Below are 19733 nucleotides of genomic sequence, written 5' to 3' on the forward strand. Positions count from 1 at the left end.
GGCGGGGCCGCAGGACGAGGACGAGGAGGAGAAAGAGGAAGGGCCGGCGCCGCTCCGCTGTCACCGCCGCCGCCCTCCAGCCGGGCGCGGGCGCGGCCGCCGGGGTCGCGCTGCCGCCTCGCGCATCCGCTTCCGCCGGCCCCCCGGCGCCTCTCCGCCCCCGCCCCACGCGGCGCCGACGGGACGCGCTCGGCTGGCCGCGCGGTAAGGCCACGCGTGGGGTGGACGCGCTCCGCGGGCTCTGCCGCCGGGCCGGGGGAGCTCTCGGGGGGGCGTGGCGGCCTTCGGCCGTGCCCGTGGTCCCGGAGCCCGGTGAGCCGGAGGCGCTGCCCGGCCCGGGAGAGTCTCGGCGGGCGTTGTTTCGGCTATTCCGTCGGGCGCAGCCCGCGGCGGCCGACCTCGGCGCTGTGGTGTGAGCTGCGGGAGGTGGGGTGGGGATTGAGGATTTCGCCGGCGCCGTCCCTGGCGTTGCCATTCGTCGATCGCTGCGCGCTGACCGCCTTTCCCCGAGGGCTGGATGACAGCTTGTGCGCGTTTGATTCAAAAAGGTCTAGGAGAAATAGCTTAGAAAGTTGGAAATAGGGTTTTCCTGAAAGTTATGTAACTGGCAGCTGATGCGGAATGCGAATCGGAGCCGCCCGTGTCCCCGATCCCCGCGAGAGCCGCGGGGCGGACGTGCAGCTTCTGACGGCACGGCGTCCGGGGCGCGACGGCTGCTGCCCGAGTGCGTTTCATCGCATCGCCGCTCTTAGCGTAGGTCTTAGCAGATTATGACTCAGGCGTGTTTTCCCTCTTCAAATTGCGAACGTCTTCGGAAAAAAATAAATAGATCCCAACGGTATCCTTTGGAAACAGAAGTTCACGAATTATCCTCTGCGAACCCTCCAGCAGAAATGAATCTGAGGAAATCTGAGCCCTTCTGATGGCAGGTTGGAGGTGCCTGTAACCTGCGCAGCCCAATGGGTTGTTTCAAGGTGGTGTCATATTGGGCTGTTTGTGAAGGGTGATTTTTCGTGTGTTGTGTGCTCTTCTAACTGAGGTGCTCCAGGAATTCACAGCTACGCCCAAAGCGTATGTTCTGACATAGTATAAAGCTTTTCTCCCCTTTTTTTCTTTCTCTGAAATAAGAGATCATATTCTTTTTAAGACAGGAGAAATTCATCAATTTAAAAATGTCATCAGTCAAGCGCTTGGTTTATGCCTTCATCCATTTCTTGAGAGAGCAAAGTCAGATAGAAACTTTCACTCCAGATGAACAAGAAAGCTTGGAAGGTAAGTGGTGAAGACAACAATACCTGGACAGGTACTGTGCATGCATACCTTACATTATTTTGTGTATGTTACCGTAGGAAGTAAGAGGAGTGATCTAACTGAAATTGCCACAAAATGGCATGTGAGTAAGACCACAGTATTTCAGAAATGATTGATTTAAAACCATCTCTCTTTTTATGAATGTTGTAAAGTCACAGAAGCTGTAGTGATTTTAAGTACTAGATACTTTGAATCACATCAAGATAGACAGTGCCATAAAGCAGACTATGGGAATGTATATGCATTCTTGTATGAATTGGTCACATTAAGAGTGTAGTTGTAACACTGCTTGCCAGAGCCCCCCTCACAAGTTCCTAAATAGACATCTGCCAGCATTTCCTAAGACTGACACCAGACAGCTTCATACACATCTAAAAGGAACAGATGAGTTATTGAAGTAATGGACAGAACAGGTTTGGGTCTGCCATTGATAAATGAATCAGCTGCAGTGGTGCTAAATGTGCGATGATTGTGCCAGCAAGATGCATGCCAGCCCAGGTGCCCTTTTTAAGAAGGATAAAAAGGATGATGCAGGTAATTCCACAGAACTGGTTTTGCATCATTTATTATGTTGGCTCACAATGTCAGAGGCAGATGTTGGTGGTACTGGTTGAAGTTGAATCCATATTCCCGCCACTGTTCCATTCCATGTTGTTGCTGTGTGACAGATGGCAGCAGAGGGGCATTCTGACAAAATGGTGTCTGACGTGGAAGTGTGTATGGAGCAAAGGTGTGGCAGTGAATTCTTCCACATGGAAAAATTGCCATGCACTGACGTTCACAATGCTTGCTGAATGTTTATGGAGATCAAGCAGAGGATGTGAGCATAGTGAGGCAGTGAGCGGTGTGTTTCAGCCATGGCAACAGTGACAGTTTACCTCTGCTGGTACAGATTTTTACAAACACTTCATGCAGGCTCTTATTCATTGCTGGCAAAAAATGCATAACTAATGGTGGTGACTGTGTTGACAAATAGTGTTTTGTAGCTGAGGATTTTCGCTGTCAAATAGTGTTACTGTGTTCCTTGTGTCTGTCAAAGTTTATGTGGGAGGCATTACATTTGGAGCAACAGATATGCATGTAGAAAGTGAATTTAACTTGTATTAGGTTATGATAATATTATAGTGAAGTTATATTCAGCTCATGAAAGAAAGCAGTATTTTTTGAAATTGTATAATAGATGAAGAATTTTTTTTTTTGTTCTTATTATACCACTCTTAAACATTGGGTTATGGCTGTGAAGATTTACCTAAATACATGTTTTAAAGCAGTCTTAGGCACTGTTTGCCTGAAAGAATCAACATATTACTGATTTTATTTTCTGAATATAAATATTATAAACCCTCACTTAAATGCTTATGTAAAGTTCACCATTTTAATACAGATATGAAATCCTAATTTTAGAGCTGTACCCTGCCAGCAGTTTCTTACCATATGCTATGTGTTAGAGGATCAGAGGCAAGCATTCTGAGTAATGGACTCATTTTAATTGTGCAAAAAATCTTTTCTGCATGTGGAAAAGCAATAGTCCAGGTCTTACCCATGGAATTGGTTAATGTCGGGTGGAAACTCAAAGGACAAATTAATTTGATTGGTATTTTTCATTGGTACCTTACTTACCTTGGTGTCTGTGGAAAAAAGAAAATACAGTGTGGTAAGTGGCTGTGCAAGGAAGGAGTTTAAATATTTTCTATTTCCCACAAAACAAGAAGTAGAACATTACTAATAAAATTGAGAATTTATCAAAATTAAGTCAGGTATATATTCAAACTCTGTATGTTTGCATTATAACATGATATTAATGATTGTGCAAATTTCCTGTGCTTGCATGATGAATAGAATGCCTTAATTTAATAAAACAAGAATAATCAGAAGGTAGACTGGAGAAATATATTCTTCTACAGTCCAGAATCTAAATGAGTGATAGAAATCTCTGTTGGCTAATGCTCAGCAGTATTGTATGAATTAGCAACTTTACTTCTGCCAAGTTGTATTTTAGATAGTGTATTTAAGAGGCAGTCATTTCCCTTTTGTATTATGGTTTATACATGTTGTTCCTGTTTGTAGCACCTATTACCATGGAATTAAAGCAGAAACTCTATACAGATGGAGAAAGGCTGTGATTTACTTAGAGAGGCTGTGATTTATTTATTTTTATTGATTCTTACTGCAGTGAGCTCTCTAAGGCAGAGCTTTTGAAACTGTACAGTACACTCCTTAAGGTGAAGGATGCATGCCTCACTTTGGATGAGGGATAGTTATATATAAGATAAAGTAGGTTGACACTGAGCTGCACTGATAAGGAGTATTATTAATGCAAAATTCAGAATTCAGCATGATCAGTGCTAACTTTACTAAAAGTTCTTCTGCTTAGCAGGAAACAAAGGTGAATAACTTTAACTCAAGTCATTCAGCACACCTACTGATTAATTTTTTAATCTGACAAACCAATGTATGTTCAACATTTATAGGCTGTAGGAGCAATTTGTGTGTGCATGTTTAACCTTTAATTTTAAAGCTTTAAAACTTTAATTTTGTTACACTTGGTATGTTATGCCTGTACAGATAGGGCATCCACAACCTCTCTGAGCAACCTGTTCCAGTGTGTCACCACCCTCTGAATGAAGAACTTCCTCTTAACATCTAACCTAAATCTCCTGTCTTAGTTTAAAACCATTTCTCCTTGTCCTATCACTATCAACCCATGTAAACAGTCATTCCCCCTCCTGTTTATATGTTCCCTTCAAGTACTGGAAGGCCACAGTGTGATCTCCTTGGAGCCTTCTCTACTCTTAATGAATTCTTAATGAATCAGATGATTCAGGGGATTGAAAGAAATATTATACATCTGTTTAAGAATAATGGTAGAACAGCTTTTAGTCAGTCCTATGGTGTGTCCCATACTGCTGCTCTTAGTAGCTGAATGGAGGTGTGAACCACAATTTTGTAAGTACATTAATGACATTACATTTCTGTTGAGAAACTAGTGAATTAATTTTTATTATTACTTTTTTTTTCCCCTTTAAGTTGCAATTCAGTGTCTGGAGACTGTTTTTAAGATTAACCCAGAAGATACACATCTTGCACCTCCACAGCATTTGATAGAAATGTTTGTAAATTCTTTCCACAAGGTAAGATTTAAATTTAATTTTTAGCATTGTTCTGCCAGTATGTGATAAGATTTTGTGTCGTGTACACAGCTTTAAAGTACTGTGTAGTCCAAAACTTAAGGAAAGTCCAAGCTTAAGGAAAATATGTGGAAAAAGTAAAATTTCTGTAGAACGTAACAGAATGAACTCTTTTGGGACAGTAGGAGGAATTAATTTCAGCAAGACAAGGACAATTCCTTACAGAAGATTACTAAACATTGGAGGTCAGGTTCTTACTTGAAGGACTTTATTCCTCAGTTAAGCATTTTGCAGTTCCCAGAGGCAATTGTTTGCACAGTGCTTGAGGTCATCTGCAGTTTTCTGTTGCTACTTGTTCCATTGTGGAAGTAATTTAGATGAACACTAACCTTAAAGTTGGAGCTTTTCAAATGTGCTCTAATAAGAGTTACCTGGGAGTTTGCAATACAGGAAGCACAAAAACCATGAGGAATTGATTCCATCTTCCTGATTTCCTCAAAATGTGTGGTGACCCATAAGGTTTCTTTGGTAGTAGAAGGCAAACTATCTTTCTCTTCTGAAAAGGTTTTAGTGATGTTTTAGTTCTTTCATGCTTCCTCTGCAATTCAGAAAATCTGCTTGTTGATAGAATGGTGTCCAGGATTAAAGATTTTTTTTAAATGCTTATTTTTTTCCATACAGAATGATAAGCTGCCTCTCTCAGATTCTTTACCAGAGAATATTGAAAAGGCTGACCATCTGAAGGATGAAGGTTTGTAAATTAACAAAGAAAAAAATCTTTTAAGTTTTTTTTTTTGTTGTTGTTATTATAGATAATGATGGTAATGCATCTGTGCTGAGCAACACAACCCATACAAAAAAAATTCAGCTTATTTTCCATGGTGATCATTATGTTCTGAGGGAACTAAGTGATGTGCTCTGTCTGGAGTCTGAGAAAGTACTTGCAGCTCTTGGTATGATTACAGGACTGTGAGGATACCCAGCACTTTGTAGACATGGGTATTAGGGAATTCTGTGAGCTTAATCAGTGTCTTTCACCTCCTTATCTGTCAGGCCGCAAGGGTTTGTGAAATGGAATAAGATTTTTTTGTTTTGTCTAACATAAATGTGAAATATTGCAGTTGCTTTTCCTTTTGTCCTGAATTTCTTAATCTCGGCAGAAATAGTAGGTCTCTGTATTTTCTGTTTCCTTTAGCCAGTTTTTAGCTGGAGAGAGAGACCAATAGGTACCCCTGATACTTTAGTCTCAGGTCACCTTTGGTTCAGAGCAGTAATAAAAATTCCAACTTTGATGGCCATCAGTAGTTGTCGTGTTTTAGAGAAATGACAGGTCGTACAATCTTGTTGAGTGCAGGTACCTTGTGAGTCTTAACTCTCAGTAGGATTTATCTGTGCAGAATATTAACTTTAAAAAATGATGTGTGGGTGGTAGGCCTGAAAAATTTTGCTCTCACAAACCCCACCTAGAGATTCAGACATGTGAGAGGTATGGACTGCCAGTGAAGACTGAGGCAAAGAACTTGCTGAGTACTTCATTTATCAGAGGGAGTGCACTCTCTTTGGACTGCCTCTGCTGCCCAGTGTACCTGTAGAATCCCTTGTTATTTTTCACATCCCTCACCAAGTGTAGTTCCACTGGTGCCTTGTCCTGTTTCTGCATGTCTGGATGGCATCCCTGTGTTCTTTCTATGCCATGTGTCCCTGACAATTGCAAATGAGCAATTACAGTTTCAGTTTGGCTTATCACTGGTGGGGACTGATGACTAATTACAGTCTAGTATATCATTATGGGGAAGGGGTGTACTACATTGTACGTTTTTACTACACTGATGATACTTCATTTCCTAAATCTGGTTTTGTTTATTAAGTGTTCCATGGTCACAAACAAATGCCATTATAATTGTTTTCAGTCATTACTGTCACGTAGAACTACCTGTTCTACAGTCTTGCTTTATTTGCTTTTATGTGGTTACCTATGGCTTTAATAACCTGTTGGCCTGTCCCTTTTCTTCCTTATTCTGGGAGAGGGCTGACATATTTTGCCAAGGTGCAGGGAAAGCAGTTGAAGTATGTAATTTTCCTGATAACTTCTTGACATTGTTGGGGACCCAAGGCTTCTATGGGATCTAGCAGGCCAAGAATCCATAGTGGTGGCACCAGGGATGATGTTAGGCTTAGGCATCCTGTAGTAGGACTTTGTTTATCTGTTACTTTGTTATAAAGAGTGAAAGAAAACACCACAACTGCCCTATGTCGGTGAGGAAGGAATGTGGAAAATAGCTTTTGGTTTGAAAGAACTTGCTTCAACAGTCTTTTCCTATAGAAAGGAAGAGATGTTACTGAGCAGAATGTTGGTGTAAAAGAAAACAAACAAACCACCTTTGAATTGCTTTTAGGCTGCCTCTGCTACATATATCATTATCCTAACTAATTAACCTTGTAGTGACATCACAGAAGTGTGGCTTACGTGCTTGGTTTTATGTTTTTATTCTCCTTACTAAATGAATAGTTACAGTGAAGATTTTTGATTGATGTAAGACCAATAAGGAGTTAACAAATAGCCTACTGGATTACTGGTTAATCTATATTGGAGTGGTACTGTAACTTTCTCAACAAAGTGATCTTTACTTAGCAGCAAAAGCTATCTGGAAAGTATGAAATAGCAAAAAAAAGATAAGAAGAGAAAGGCTAATGTAATGGACTGCGATGTACTTAATAACCTTTACAGTACATCATAAATGCTTCTGTTTGCTTTATTCCATGCCAGTTACATTTTAAAGAATATATCTCAAAAACCATGCCATCAGAACTGCCTTACTGAGGTGCTATAATGTGGCTTCTCTACTTTCTTCGAACATAGTGATGTGTCTTCTAAATACTTAAGAGGTTTTTTGTAATTTGCTGCAGGTAACAATCATATGAAGGAAGAAAACTATGGTGCTGCGGTGGATTGTTATACTAGGGCAATAGAACTGGATCCAAACAATGCGGTCTATTACTGCAACAGGTAAAAACAAAATAATACAGACATTTTATCCCAAACCTCATAAACATTTTTTAAAATATAGAATATTAAGTAGATCAAAACCATGTGAGGCTAGAAGAAAACTTATACGTGTAAGTTAGCATGGTAAATTAGTAGCAGATGTAAAGCAGAAGTGAGATACTTCAGCAAATCTGTATGAGAAGGTGTCATATGGGCTTTAAAATTACTTTGACACTAGTTGTCAGCTTTTTGTGAGTGAGGAGGTTTGGAATAAATCATGACATAGGCTGTGGTTCCCAGTGTGTTGAGAATAATAACAGCCTTTTCTTCTGGTGGTCTACCTGTCATTTCTGTCTCCTGTAGTATTGACTAGCCTTAGAAAAAAGCACTAATGTAGGTACAACATTTTGGAGATGTCAAAGATTGTATAAATATTCTGTAATTTTGTGCATGATCTGCTGAGAAGTAACAAGACCACATTCTTATAATTTTGTTGTATAATCAGTTCTTCACCTTAGTACTGACATGGGACTAGATGAAGTCCGGAAGGGCTTGTCATTGCTGCAGCAGCAGCAGGTTGCATTTTCATTATATTCCCCTGAGGACCAGTGTTAGAACAAAGGCAGTATATTTTGAGCCCATCTGCAACTAGAGGCTCTAGAGGCAGTTATGCCCTGCCTCTGCAGCAACTCTGTACTTCACTCTTGAGTGCATCTGTTACCAGAAGGACTTAAAAATTTGAGTGCTGTCAACCTGTCCTTGTGGTACTGCACAGTATGGATTTTTCCTTTCTGGGGCTGTGCTTCCATTACTCCAGAGTATAGTTTGTCATAAATACAAGTGAGACAGTGTTTTGTGGCAAACATAAAGAGAAAGGGGATGTACAGCATAGTAAAATTATTTTCCATCTTGAAGATGGTAGTTACAAATGTGAAAAATCTATGTTAACTGAGAAAACTGATCACAGGAATGATTTTAGGTATAAAATGTTAATATAAGACCTGGTTCTAAAGTCACAGAAAATTTCTTCAGTAGAATGAGCTTCAGTAGCAAATCCATAGTCGGCAAAAAGGTAGAAATTTTTCATTCTTTGTGCAACATTTGTGAGAAACAAAATGAATCTTGATGTCTGGGAGCATAGTATTGTACGAAGTTACATAAAAGAAGACTGGCAGTTATCTGGAGTCCCCAGAGGTATGCAGTATCTGAATAAGTACAGCCTTTATTCTTCTCAGGAGTTACTGCTTCCTCAAACATTGCTTTTTACATGCAGCTCTGCAAGAAGGAGAGAGATTAGATACCACTGAAGTTTAACTGTCTGCACTGTTTTGTTCTGTTTTTGTAAATATGGAAAGAACATTTAAAATTTTCAAAACGTGCTACATATCATGGAAATACTTATTCCTACTACAGTCTTTTTTTAATAAAGGAAGGATAAATCAGACCTTTCAAAGTGTAAAAATATTGTGTGTTAATTTGTTACAATCATCTTTTTAGTTTGGGGCAACTGCAAGTATACTTACCCGCAGCATTTAGTGTTACTGCTGTTATAGAGGTGCAGTTTTTATTTAGTAATTCAGAAATTGTTGACAAATGTCACCCCAATTTATTTGCAGGCATGGGTTTTACTGAGGTATAACTGTGCAAAATAAATGTGGCTTCAGTTCAAAAGTGGCATGAAGCTATTAGATTTTTCTCCTGAAGCCAGTTTCAGAGATAAGTGGGATGGCTTCAATGGGAAGGCAGTTCTGTGCTTCCTGAAGCACAGACTCATAACTGGTAAAAAGAGCAGAGGGAAATTAACAGCGTTCCTTTAAACAGCAGTAAATATATACTCTTTACTGGAAAAATGATTTTACTTGAGAGTTTCACTTCGTGCAATAGGTTTTGTGATGTATTTTGTGCATGGTCAAAAGCTGGTTGTAGAACAGTTTCTTAGGATTGTTTCTCCTTTGTGCCTTCAAAGACAAGTGAGTTTTCCAAAGCCCTAGTCCAGCAGTACAGCTTAGCGCATTAAGAATGTTCACTTGTCCTACTTTATTGAGGAAAGCTGACACATTACCTAAATAGCAAATGAAAAGTCTAAAAGATTAAACATGTATGAAGTTAATCATCAACAAATGAAAATGTAAGCTTGTTTTGATCTTGCTGTTACTGTTTTATTTTGACTAAGCTCTCTCCTTTCTTTCCCACTTTCTCCTAGGGCAGCTGCTCAAAGTAAACTCAATAAGTATAGTGAAGCAATAAAGGACTGTGAGAGAGCCATAGCAATAGACCCAAAGTACAGCAAAGCATATGGAAGAATGGGGTAAGCTATTGGAAAACTAAGTAAATGCTGAAAACCCATGTGCAGATCAGTGTATTTTTTCAGAAATAAGTGGAGCTATGTTGTTTTGCTTAGTTGATGTTCTTATTCTGGAAGTGTAGCAATTTTCTGAGGATGACCCTGTTATGGTGTCAGCTTTAAGTTTTATTAAGTTTTAATTAATGTTAATTTTTTCATATCAAATCTTGTCCATTTTTTTGGTTTTGTTTTAATTTCATTTTGTCAACATTGCAAACTTTGTTTAGGATGTCATTCTGTGTTTTTCTTTTATACCTCCTACCTAATTATGACTAATGTAAATTCTGCTATTGGAAAAAGGAATCTTTTAATGAAGCAGTTAGAGAACAGCATCTTTTAAAGTACTGGGACTTCAGCACTAGCAGTAGAAGCCTGATCTTTCTGTTCAGTAGCTCCCAGGAAGCAGATGTTTTAGCACAACTAAGCAATTTCCTTAATCTAGGCTGAAGAGTTAACAGGATTGTCCCTTTAGGCAGAGGATCTGTTAAATACAGACTGAAAAAGAATGTCAGAAACGTTCTCCTAAATGAGATATCTATTTGTGTGAAGGGCCATACTGCTAAGATGTATAACTTTGCATTTTTGATAACCAAGCATATTGTGAGGATGTGGGGTGAATACTGCTTCAGCCTTTTGGCTTTTGAAGCTTATCTATACTAGTAAATTTAAAAGTGCCTGGGGTTTTTCTCTGGGGGCAAAATAACCCATGTCCATATTATTCTTTAAAATTGAGTTATGGTGTGACCACATCCAAACTGCCTATTGCTAAATTGCATTGGCCTGTGTTTAGCTTCTGAACCATGTCCCAGAATTGTTTGGGCTAGTTGGCCTGGGACAACACCGTCACAGGGAACATTTATTTAAAATCAAAGATGATAAAGTTCTGTAATTTGAAAGCCTTCCCAGACAAAGTTTATTTTACTAGTACAAATGTAGCCTGGCTGGCCTTTGAGATAGTGCATAATTATTTCACTTTGATATTGTAAGGATTATGTAACTCTTCTTAAATGTTTTACCTGCATGTGGCAGAATTCAAGGTCTTCAGATTTCAGTGAGATAGAAGGAAACTACAGGTTGATTTCATTAGAAATTGGAGAGTATTTTAGAGTTTTGGATGTAAGATAGGTGTACTGTTTCTTGTGTCAAGTGGAATCATTCTCAAGCACTCAAGCTTTTTTTTTTTTTTTTCTTGTTTCTTTAAAAGAAGATATAGTCTCAACTACAGGTTGCTGCTCAGCTCAGCAGCTAGAAAGTAACATATTTGGCATATGCTGAATGAGGATACAGTGAGTGCTTTTTAGTAATAACTGGAGAAGAAAACTGCAGAAACTGCTGTCCTCAAAAAAAAAAAAAATCCACAAGAGAATGCTGATTTTTCTGACTGTTTCAAAAGGGTATTGGTTTTTCTAAGGATTTGAAGTAAAATTCTGTGTCTTGATGTCACAGAAATAAACAGAAGTCCTACAGAAATAGGCAGAGATGAAGCTTGTAGACAGTTAGAAGACATGCTGGGTCTGGAATCGTGAGCGAGTCTTGCCTGCTGTTGGATTGTAGTGCATAACAAGAAGCAGAATTTTACATACTTTTTCCATAAATCTACAGAATCGCATCACAGAAATATTTGATTGCATTTATCCTCTGGTCAGAAACTGCTAATTTATGGGCCAAGAGGGAGAACACAGTTCATGATAGTGACTGTGTTGAGAAAACATTAATATTGCATGAGTTACTCTACATGTTTTATACTGTTACTGAGTTTGTTATAGCTGGGAGTGATGACCATAAGTAATGTACCTAACACACTGAGCTCTACTGCCTGCAATAAAAGACCAAGGTCTCGTAGTGGTTATTAGCACAAGCTTATCAAACCTATATGTGTAGCTCAGCACATAGTAAAGGGGAACTGGAGTACTAAATATTAATGGAAAGTTTACACAGATCTTTCACAAAATGTGGAAAAACTCAGTTTAGCTTTGTGATCAGCATAAATTGAATATACAGCAGAAGGCAGAACTGGAACTGCAGCCAGATGGACTTCTGGAGTAGCTCCAAGAAAGGAAATGTTGTAAATGTGGGAGCTAAATACATTTGAAAACAAGTATTGTTTCAGTAGTAGTAGATAATCCATTCTGTGCTCTCCTGAGCTGCTGTAAAATAATCTTTTTCAGAATATTAAGCAGGTTTCTCTGAAACACATCTTTTTTTAAATATCTTGCTACCATCCTCTATAGTCTATTTGTCAAGCAGTGAAGTAGAAGGTCCAAGAGGAAAACCTTACACCAATCCAGTGCAAAAATGCGTCCGAGTGAAATTTATGGTTTTACACTTTGTTTTGTTGCAGCAGCAGAGTTCATATTAGAAGCATCTTAACTCTATTTATCTTCTGAATATACCTTTCCAAATAACCTCCTGGATCAAAAAGACTGGAGGAAACAGTGAGAAGAATTTGTGAGCTCAGCTTTTGCTTTCAGAAACTAAATCATTTGATAACGCCAAAGAGTTTTTAATGGAACTTCCATACATCTGGAGTAGACAACACCAGATGAGTTCTTGAGGATCATCTGTTCTTTGTTAATAAAGGCTTTCTCAAAGCAGTAGTAACACAACAGCAAAATGTCCTTTAACTTAAGGCTCAGGTTAAGAGTTAGTTGTGAGAGACTGGTAGACTTGAAGCAGAAAATGTCATTATCTTTTGATGGTTGTTAATGTTCTACCTGGGATTTCTTTATTTCACATTAGGTTGGCTCTGACCTCAGTGAACAAATATGAAGAAGCAATTACCAGTTACCAAAAAGCGCTGGATCTTGATCCAGAAAATGACTCTTATAAGTCAAATTTGAAAATAGCAGAACAGAAACTAAGAGACATATCCAGTCCTGTAAGTTAGCTCTGAATCTATTTATTAACAATGGTTGTAACTGGTATTTTGAAGGTAAACTTACCTTCAATTCTTTCTCCTTTTTAGACTGGGACCGGACTGAGTTTTGACATGGCAAGCTTGATAAATAATCCTGCATTCATTAGTATGGTAAGTGTATTTCAGGCCTTATATTACATTGCTTTTAAGGCTGAAGTTGTAAGAACAACTGTTGTTTAATAACACAAGTGATTTTAATGCTTATTATAATAGATAAGTTACTTTTCTAAGTATTTTTCTAACGGTTAAACTTTTCTAAGTCATTTTGTATTTGAACCAAGGAGGGGATAAATTTCTTCTAATGCTTGTCAGGCTTCCAATTGATTCTAAATTAACTTTGAAGAATGGAATTTGCAGGAAAGAAATGTAAAAAATACTTATCTCTTTTGAGAATCCAGTTAGAACTTTTCTACCCTGATGGTAGCTTCTCTCTGTTAGAACGTTTAATGAGTACTTCAAAATGGAAAACAGAGATCAATACATAGAGAGACAGTGAGCAAGAAAGAAGTGATGGATGAAATAGCACTGGAACTCTGTGTACCACTTCACAGGCTTAATGTGTGCTGCTACTACGAAAGTGACTATGTGGGCAGCCCAAGTCTCTGTTCAGTCAAAAATGTACTCTTTCATTATGGAGTAACTATGAAGAAAGGATTTGATGTATCATTTCTGAAAGAAGGTCAAGTGAACAGGACACAGGGCATTCACCCTGGAATAAATAAACTTCTCCTTTGGTGGCAGAGGGTTCGGGGTTTGTTGTGTTGTTTCTTTGTTGTTTTGTTTTGTTTTAAGGAAAAAAGCGACTTACCTTGAGAAAGCTATTTCTGACCTCCTTTTTGGTCTCATAACCTAGATCAAACCTCCTATTGACAAGAGAGAGGAAAAAGTCCTGAATTTCCCTTAGAAAAGATCTGAATTTGACATTTTTATATCCAAACATAGATTAGATAAAACAGCTGATTTACTTTTGAGAGGTTATTTGAAGATATATTAGCCTACTAATGTTTTCTGGTGGATTTTTTTGTTGTTGTTTTTTTTTTTTTTTAGTACACTTAATAAAATAGTGAATGGGCACATTATGCATTGGTCTTTGGCCCCAGATTTACATTACTGGCTTTAAACCATCGCCTGATTTATTCTATGCTACCTGTCTCTGTACATTCTTGCACTACAACAGTAAACACAACAGAATTTTTGAGGTACCTTGTGAATTGTAAGTATAAATAACCACATGCTTAAAACAAGGAGATACACAAGATATACAAATAACCAAAGAAAATGTGTTACAAAACTATGGTACGAAGTAAATTCATAATCTGGTTTTGCTCTGCAATATTTTGCTTAAGAGCTTTGGCTTAAGAGCTTATTCCTACTACTTAAATAGCTGCAAAAATGATTTCTGCAGCCTGGGAATTTTAATACAGAAATTTTTCAATATAGAAAACCTTTGCACCTAGAATTTTTTTAATTTTTATTTTTTTATATTTTTTAGGGTACAAGGTTTTTATGACTTGTCATATTTTTCTCGCATGAATCTTCAATGTGAATCTGTTGTCTAATGTGAAAAATGGTCTCAGCATCACATCTTTCAAAAATTTAACTGTAATGATTCTTTCTGGTGGAGATCACACATCTTTGTACTTGTAATAAAACTTGGAATACACCTTGTTGTTTTTTTCACATTTTCTTCTGTGACACCTAGGTAATAGAAGGGTAATAATTTTAGCTATATATTGTCTATTCTAGGCAGCAAGCTTAATGCAGAATCCCCAAGTTCAACAACTGTAAGTATTAAAATTGAGTACTATTAAAACAAATGCCTTTAAGGTTTGAAGTAAAAGAAGTGGTAGTTGGTACTGAATTCCTGAAAATGTACTTCTGTATTTGTTTACTGTAAATAGAACTATAGCAGTTTCTTCCTCTTACACCTTAGTTCCTCCCTGCAGTTCAGCAAAGAACTACAGTTTATTGCTTGCTGTAAAGGTCCCTGCAGACCCCAATGCCAACGCTGTGCTAACTGTTCCAGGATGTCAGGGATGATGTCAAATGCCATTGGTGGCCCTGCTGCAGGTGTTGGTGGCCTGTCAGATTTGTCCAGCCTCATCCATGCGTAAGTATTATGAATCATAACTTCACTGACATGTTTGTAGAAAGTTATAGTGCACCATGTATTAAAAAGGGACAGTATAAAGCCAGTTAAACTGTGGTTACTTGTACCAAGTGCATTTCAAATTGTGTTATCAGTATACTACCTGACATCTCACTCTTAAAAAAGCTACAGATTTACCTAGTGTAGGCTGCAACAAGCTCTGACAATTTCTCCTGGCTGACAGCACTCTGGGAAATGTGCATTTAAGGGCTCCAGGGAACTGAGATAAGAGAGTGGCTTTTACAAAAGCCAGAACCCCAGACTCTTATAACATTATAATGATGCATGTGGAGGAGTCAGAACAAAAAACGTGCAGTCACTTACATGGCAAATTCTAGTAGTAGTCATAAAATTTTATTTTCAGTCTTCTAGCCTGTTTCAAACTGTTTTAAGTTTTGCCTCATCAAGACAAGAATAAATTATCATTGGCATCACAGACAAGACTGTAACCATTCAAAACCAAGGGCCATTTTTACAAAAACCATGCTATGTACAAAAATGTGCCTAGACTTAACAAAAATGTTGTCTCTTCTTTAACGTTCACTTTGGTTGAAAGGAGTCAGATTAACCTTTGATACCTGAGCAAAATGCAGAAGATTGAGCATCATGGCTATCCAGGTGGTATCAGATTTTATATAGTTGCTTTTTGTAGTAAATCAGTGTCATGTTTATCTCCTACGTGGAATTAATCTCAACAAGAATTCTGGTCTTAAGCTGCAACTGTTACGGAGATGCATGTGCTGTAACTTCAGTCATGTAAGAAACTTTCTACTGTTGAGCTCTTCCTACAAGTTGCCAGCCATGTATTATGTTTCTAGAAAAACTAACATTAAGGTTGCACTTCAACCTTAATTCTCTAAGAATAGTTACCTTTAACTACCGGAATGGATCTTTTCTAAGAGAAGGGAGCAAATCACAGCAATGTATTTGCTGCTGTATCTTAATTAGTAATATAGTACTTTTTTTTCCATGTTACCAAATAGAAGTAATAGTCTATAAAACCTGATGAGGAAGAGATTGTTTGGTGGGATTTTAAGTAGATAAAAGTCTAAGACTGTAGCTACCTTGCTGAATAGTCTTAATCAAGGTATCTTTTGTCTTAGATTTCCTATAATGCAGTTTTCAACTCTATTAGGTTATCTTATTTCGTTATGAACCTCTGTATTTTTTCAATTAGTCATTTAAAACTTTTCAACACAGGGGACAGCAGTTTGCACAGCAGATACAGCAGCAGAATCCAGAGCTCATAGAGCAACTGAGAAATCATGTCCGGAGCAGATCATTCAGTGGCAGCACTGAGGAGCATTCCTGATTTAAATGAGGCCTGTGAATTGAAATGGTATATAACCCCAAAATGCATACCATAGTTAGTAGCAAAAGCACCATTGTTAACTCTTCTGCTTGAATAGAAGACTGAAAATTATTTGTGCGTGTTTGCAAACAAGAATAAATCTGTTAAACAGATCTATTGCACATAACATCATTTAATGTATACTTAACCCTCTGAAAATCAATATAATACTAAATACATTCAGTGGTTTATTAAAATCTTTATGTACAAGTCATTTTCAGTATGTGCATTAGATTGATCTCCGGAGGTGCTGAATGGCAAGGAGTTCTGTAGTTGGCTGACTTTGTGTAACATCTTAATTGTAAAATCCTAATGTAAAAGGCATGTTATTCTGATCATGAAAATTGCTACAACTTTTGAAACAACAGCTTCATCAGTCCTTTTGAGTTACATCTGATGTGCCCTTCAATAATGTGTAAATCAGTGCTGGAGCATAGAATGTACATAAAACCACTGCTTGAAGTCTGTTTATATTGGTGGAGAGGCTGTCAATGGTAACATGAAGTACTTTTTCAAACTTCATTTGGGCTAGAGAAAAGGAAATAAAGGAGTACTAGGAATTGTAGAAAGAAAGACAATTCCCGGGTGGTATTATACATATACCGAAATGCAATCTGGCTTGGTAAGGAAATAGTATTAAAGTTTCTCAGGCATCTCAGCTGCCATGTATACTCTCAGGTCAACCCTGGAGGCCAGCAGTGTGGCTCTGTTTTCACGGGCATTGCAAACTCTTACATTCTGTATGTATGCAGTATTTAACATAAGCTTAACACTAATAACTGTAATAAACTAAAACTGATTGTATGACTGTATAAATAACCAGTATTGAAAACTTATCAAAAGTAGTTGCCTTAGAAGGATTCTCTTTCTGTTGCTGTGTGATTAATCACTGGCATCAGATTCATTGCATGTGTCTACTTTTAGCAACATTTATATGGCCAATCTAAAGATTTTTCCAGTTTTTGTCACTTCTGTTCTTACACTGGTGTTCTTATTCAGCTAACCTCATTCTGATAGAGACCACTGTTCTTCTGTACTTCCCTTTAAATTCTGCTGGCTGCTCTCATTGCTTTGTTTCAGTTCCAGGGAGGTTAGGTTCTCAACGACTCCCTTTCTAAATCGAAACTAATTTGAGGAGCCTGCTTTAATTCCTAAGTGCCCTCTGCTGGCCTCTCAGACGAGAGGCAGCCTGGAAGAATAAAATAAGACTCCCAAATAGAAAAAGACACAGTAACTCCTTGGACCTTACACATTTTATCTGATTTATCTTGTGGGCAAAACAAACGAACTCACCAAACCTCCCCCCAAACAAAAGAAAATGCAGAAGTGGGACTAAGTCAGGCACTCCACTAAGAAATGTGTGCATCCGTTGTACAAGCCTTCAGCAGTTCAAACACAGGATAGAAAATGCAGCTGCGTCCAAGGAGAAATGAAATGGAGAAAACAGCAACAAAAATCCCACAGACGCAAAATCCATGTTATCATCTGTTGAATACTTAAGCTTAATACAGCAATATGAAGATATTCATAGTTTCTTCAGCAGAGCAACCCTACACACAGCACTTTAAAAATAATTCTCTGTAAGTTGCTGTAGCTGCCTTTTTAGGGCTATGGAGATACTTAAGCTTCCCATTGGATACCTATCCAAATGAAAACTGTTAACAACATTTGATGACAAAGAAGATTTTTAACATGATCTTCTTTCAACAGTAGTTAAGATTCTGAATCTAATCTGTGAGTTACATTCAGTTACACTTAATAGGATAGGATATCATTTACAGGAAAGGTCGGTGTATGTGTGTACTAAGTGGGCTTAAGCTACTGTACAAGCAGTACTGTGTTGTGTCAGGAGAGAAGCTTTGCTCCTAGCACATAACTCCTGATAGTCTTCATATTTCCTTAATTTTCTTCCATAGTGACTTACTAGCTTTGCTAAGGGGAGAGTAGTAAATCCAGGAATGTCTGGATAGCACATGGGGATCTCTCTCAATTTATTTATACTTGCATTGGCAGCATTGTTGATGCAGATCTCTTTCTACTTTAAAACAGCAAGTGTGAAGAACTTCTTGAGAATTCCTTAAAAACAGCAAAACGTGGTAACACTGATAAACTGTTGAAGAGGTTGTACTGTCTTCCATAAATATACTTTTATAAAAAGAAATTGTTCACTGATATGGTCCTATAGTTTATTGTATTTATCAGAGTGTAATATATAATCCCCAAGGTAAAAGAGAACTGACTTATTTATTTGTTATTTGAAAGCACTGAAATCATCTTTATGGAGATTTTATGTACTACAGTATTGTCACTTTTAGGTTTTATGCCTGTACAAATCATACGTAACCAGAATATGTATTACAATGATGGCATTAGCAAACCCTTTTGGAATGTGCTACGACTCGTGTAATACTTGTAAACACTCTTTGTTTCTTGTGTACTAACAAAAAGGGCTTTATAGCCTCAATAAAGGACAGTGCAACCAATAACAGGAGCTGTTATTGCATGTTTTTCTATTGAACCCAGGAACAGAGGGATTATTTATGCCAAAATCTATTTGGCCTCGAATAGACCAAATTGTTTCACAAAGTCACACAATATTTAACACAGGGTGAGGAAGGGATCATTTTCCTGTGTAATAACTGCACTGCTGTTCTGCACTAAATTTTTTCATCCTGATAGATCAAGTGGTAAACCCCAACCACAGTAAATACTGTTTTAAATTCAAGTCTGTTGCAGTTTTTCATTTAACTGAACAAATTCACATTTAACACCAATTTGGTTTTGTATCATTATTATTCCATCACTGTGTTAAGTATGAATGGTTGGAGAAGAAAAACTGCTGAAGCCTGCTTCATGGAAATATATGCTAACTATGCCTGATCAGAGAGACATCTAATGAAATATTCACCATAGAAATTGTTTCTGTTGCACTTTTGGTTTTCTAATGAGTATCAAAGTAAACTCATTCATACTGAGATGAAATACAACTTCTGAAGAAATCTTCTTACACTGTTTGAGGGCTAACAGTAGTCATACTGACAAAATACAACTTGTCTACCACTTCTGTGCCCCCCCACCTCTTATTAGTATATGGGCACATCTTCAATTTGTGTCAGTTTAACTTGAAAACAGTAAATGAAGTTATGTTTTTTGTTTGGATAGTTGTGGCTTTACTCTTTTAGCTTATTGGTACCTCTGAAAATAAGAAGTAGGTAATTGGTTGGTATGCATCTTATTAACGTGAAGGGTATAGTTTTCTTCTCTAATTTAGTTAACTGGTCATAGATCTATCCAGTATTTTAAAATGATCGTTAAGATTGAAAGATTCCATGTGCAGTGAAGTCTAGAGCATATGCTTTCAAACAAACTACAGTTAATAAATGGTAACGTGGTTTGACAATACGTGAAAAAGAATCTTTACTATTGGATGAACACTAATTTACTAGTAATGTCAGCAAACATATTCTGTATTAAAAGACTAACTTTTGGTGACCTTAAGATATTTTAGACAAAATGGTTTCAATCGTATATCAAACAGGGGTAAGTG

The 19733-nt window shown here is 37.7% G+C and overlaps 1 protein-coding gene across 2 annotated transcripts; it reads left to right on the forward strand.

Moving 5' to 3' along the window:
* The first annotated feature begins 124 nt into the window (after window positions 1–124).
* SGTB (small glutamine rich tetratricopeptide repeat co-chaperone beta) lies at window positions 125–16696 on the forward strand. Of its 2 annotated transcripts, none has more exons than XM_065739831.1 (11): window positions 125–204; window positions 1148–1272; window positions 4339–4442; window positions 5121–5190; window positions 7347–7446; window positions 9629–9733; window positions 12509–12647; window positions 12735–12797; window positions 14433–14470; window positions 14713–14796; window positions 16036–16696. In XM_065739831.1, exons 2-11 carry the CDS (start codon window positions 1173–1175, stop codon window positions 16145–16147), a joined length of 915 nt encoding a protein of 304 aa, XP_065595903.1. In that variant the 5' UTR covers window positions 125–204; window positions 1148–1172; the 3' UTR covers window positions 16148–16696. The 2 variants fall into 2 exon arrangements, with proteins under 2 accessions (XP_065595903.1, XP_065595902.1); XM_065739830.1 differs by having other exon boundaries at window positions 181–204; window positions 1152–1272.
* The last annotated feature ends 3037 nt before the right edge of the window (window positions 16697–19733 follow it).

This window comes from Cyrtonyx montezumae, unplaced genomic scaffold, assembly GCF_038088225.1.
Source record: "Cyrtonyx montezumae isolate F1298 unplaced genomic scaffold, pur_monq_1.0 scaffold_25, whole genome shotgun sequence".
NCBI classification, from domain to species: Eukaryota; Metazoa; Chordata; class Aves; order Galliformes; family Odontophoridae; genus Cyrtonyx; species Cyrtonyx montezumae.

Coding starts and splice junctions, on each gene's coding strand:
- SGTB (XM_065739831.1), top strand. CDS start 1,173: ATGTCATCAGTCAAGCGCTTGGTTTATGCCTTCATCCATTTCTTGAGA. Junction 12,648..12,734: donor TAAGAGACATATCCAGTCCT/GTAAGTTAGCTC, acceptor TCTCCTTTTTAG/ACTGGGACCGGACTGAGTTT. Junction 14,471..14,712: donor AATCCCCAAGTTCAACAACT/GTAAGTATTAAA, acceptor TAACTGTTCCAG/GATGTCAGGGATGATGTCAA.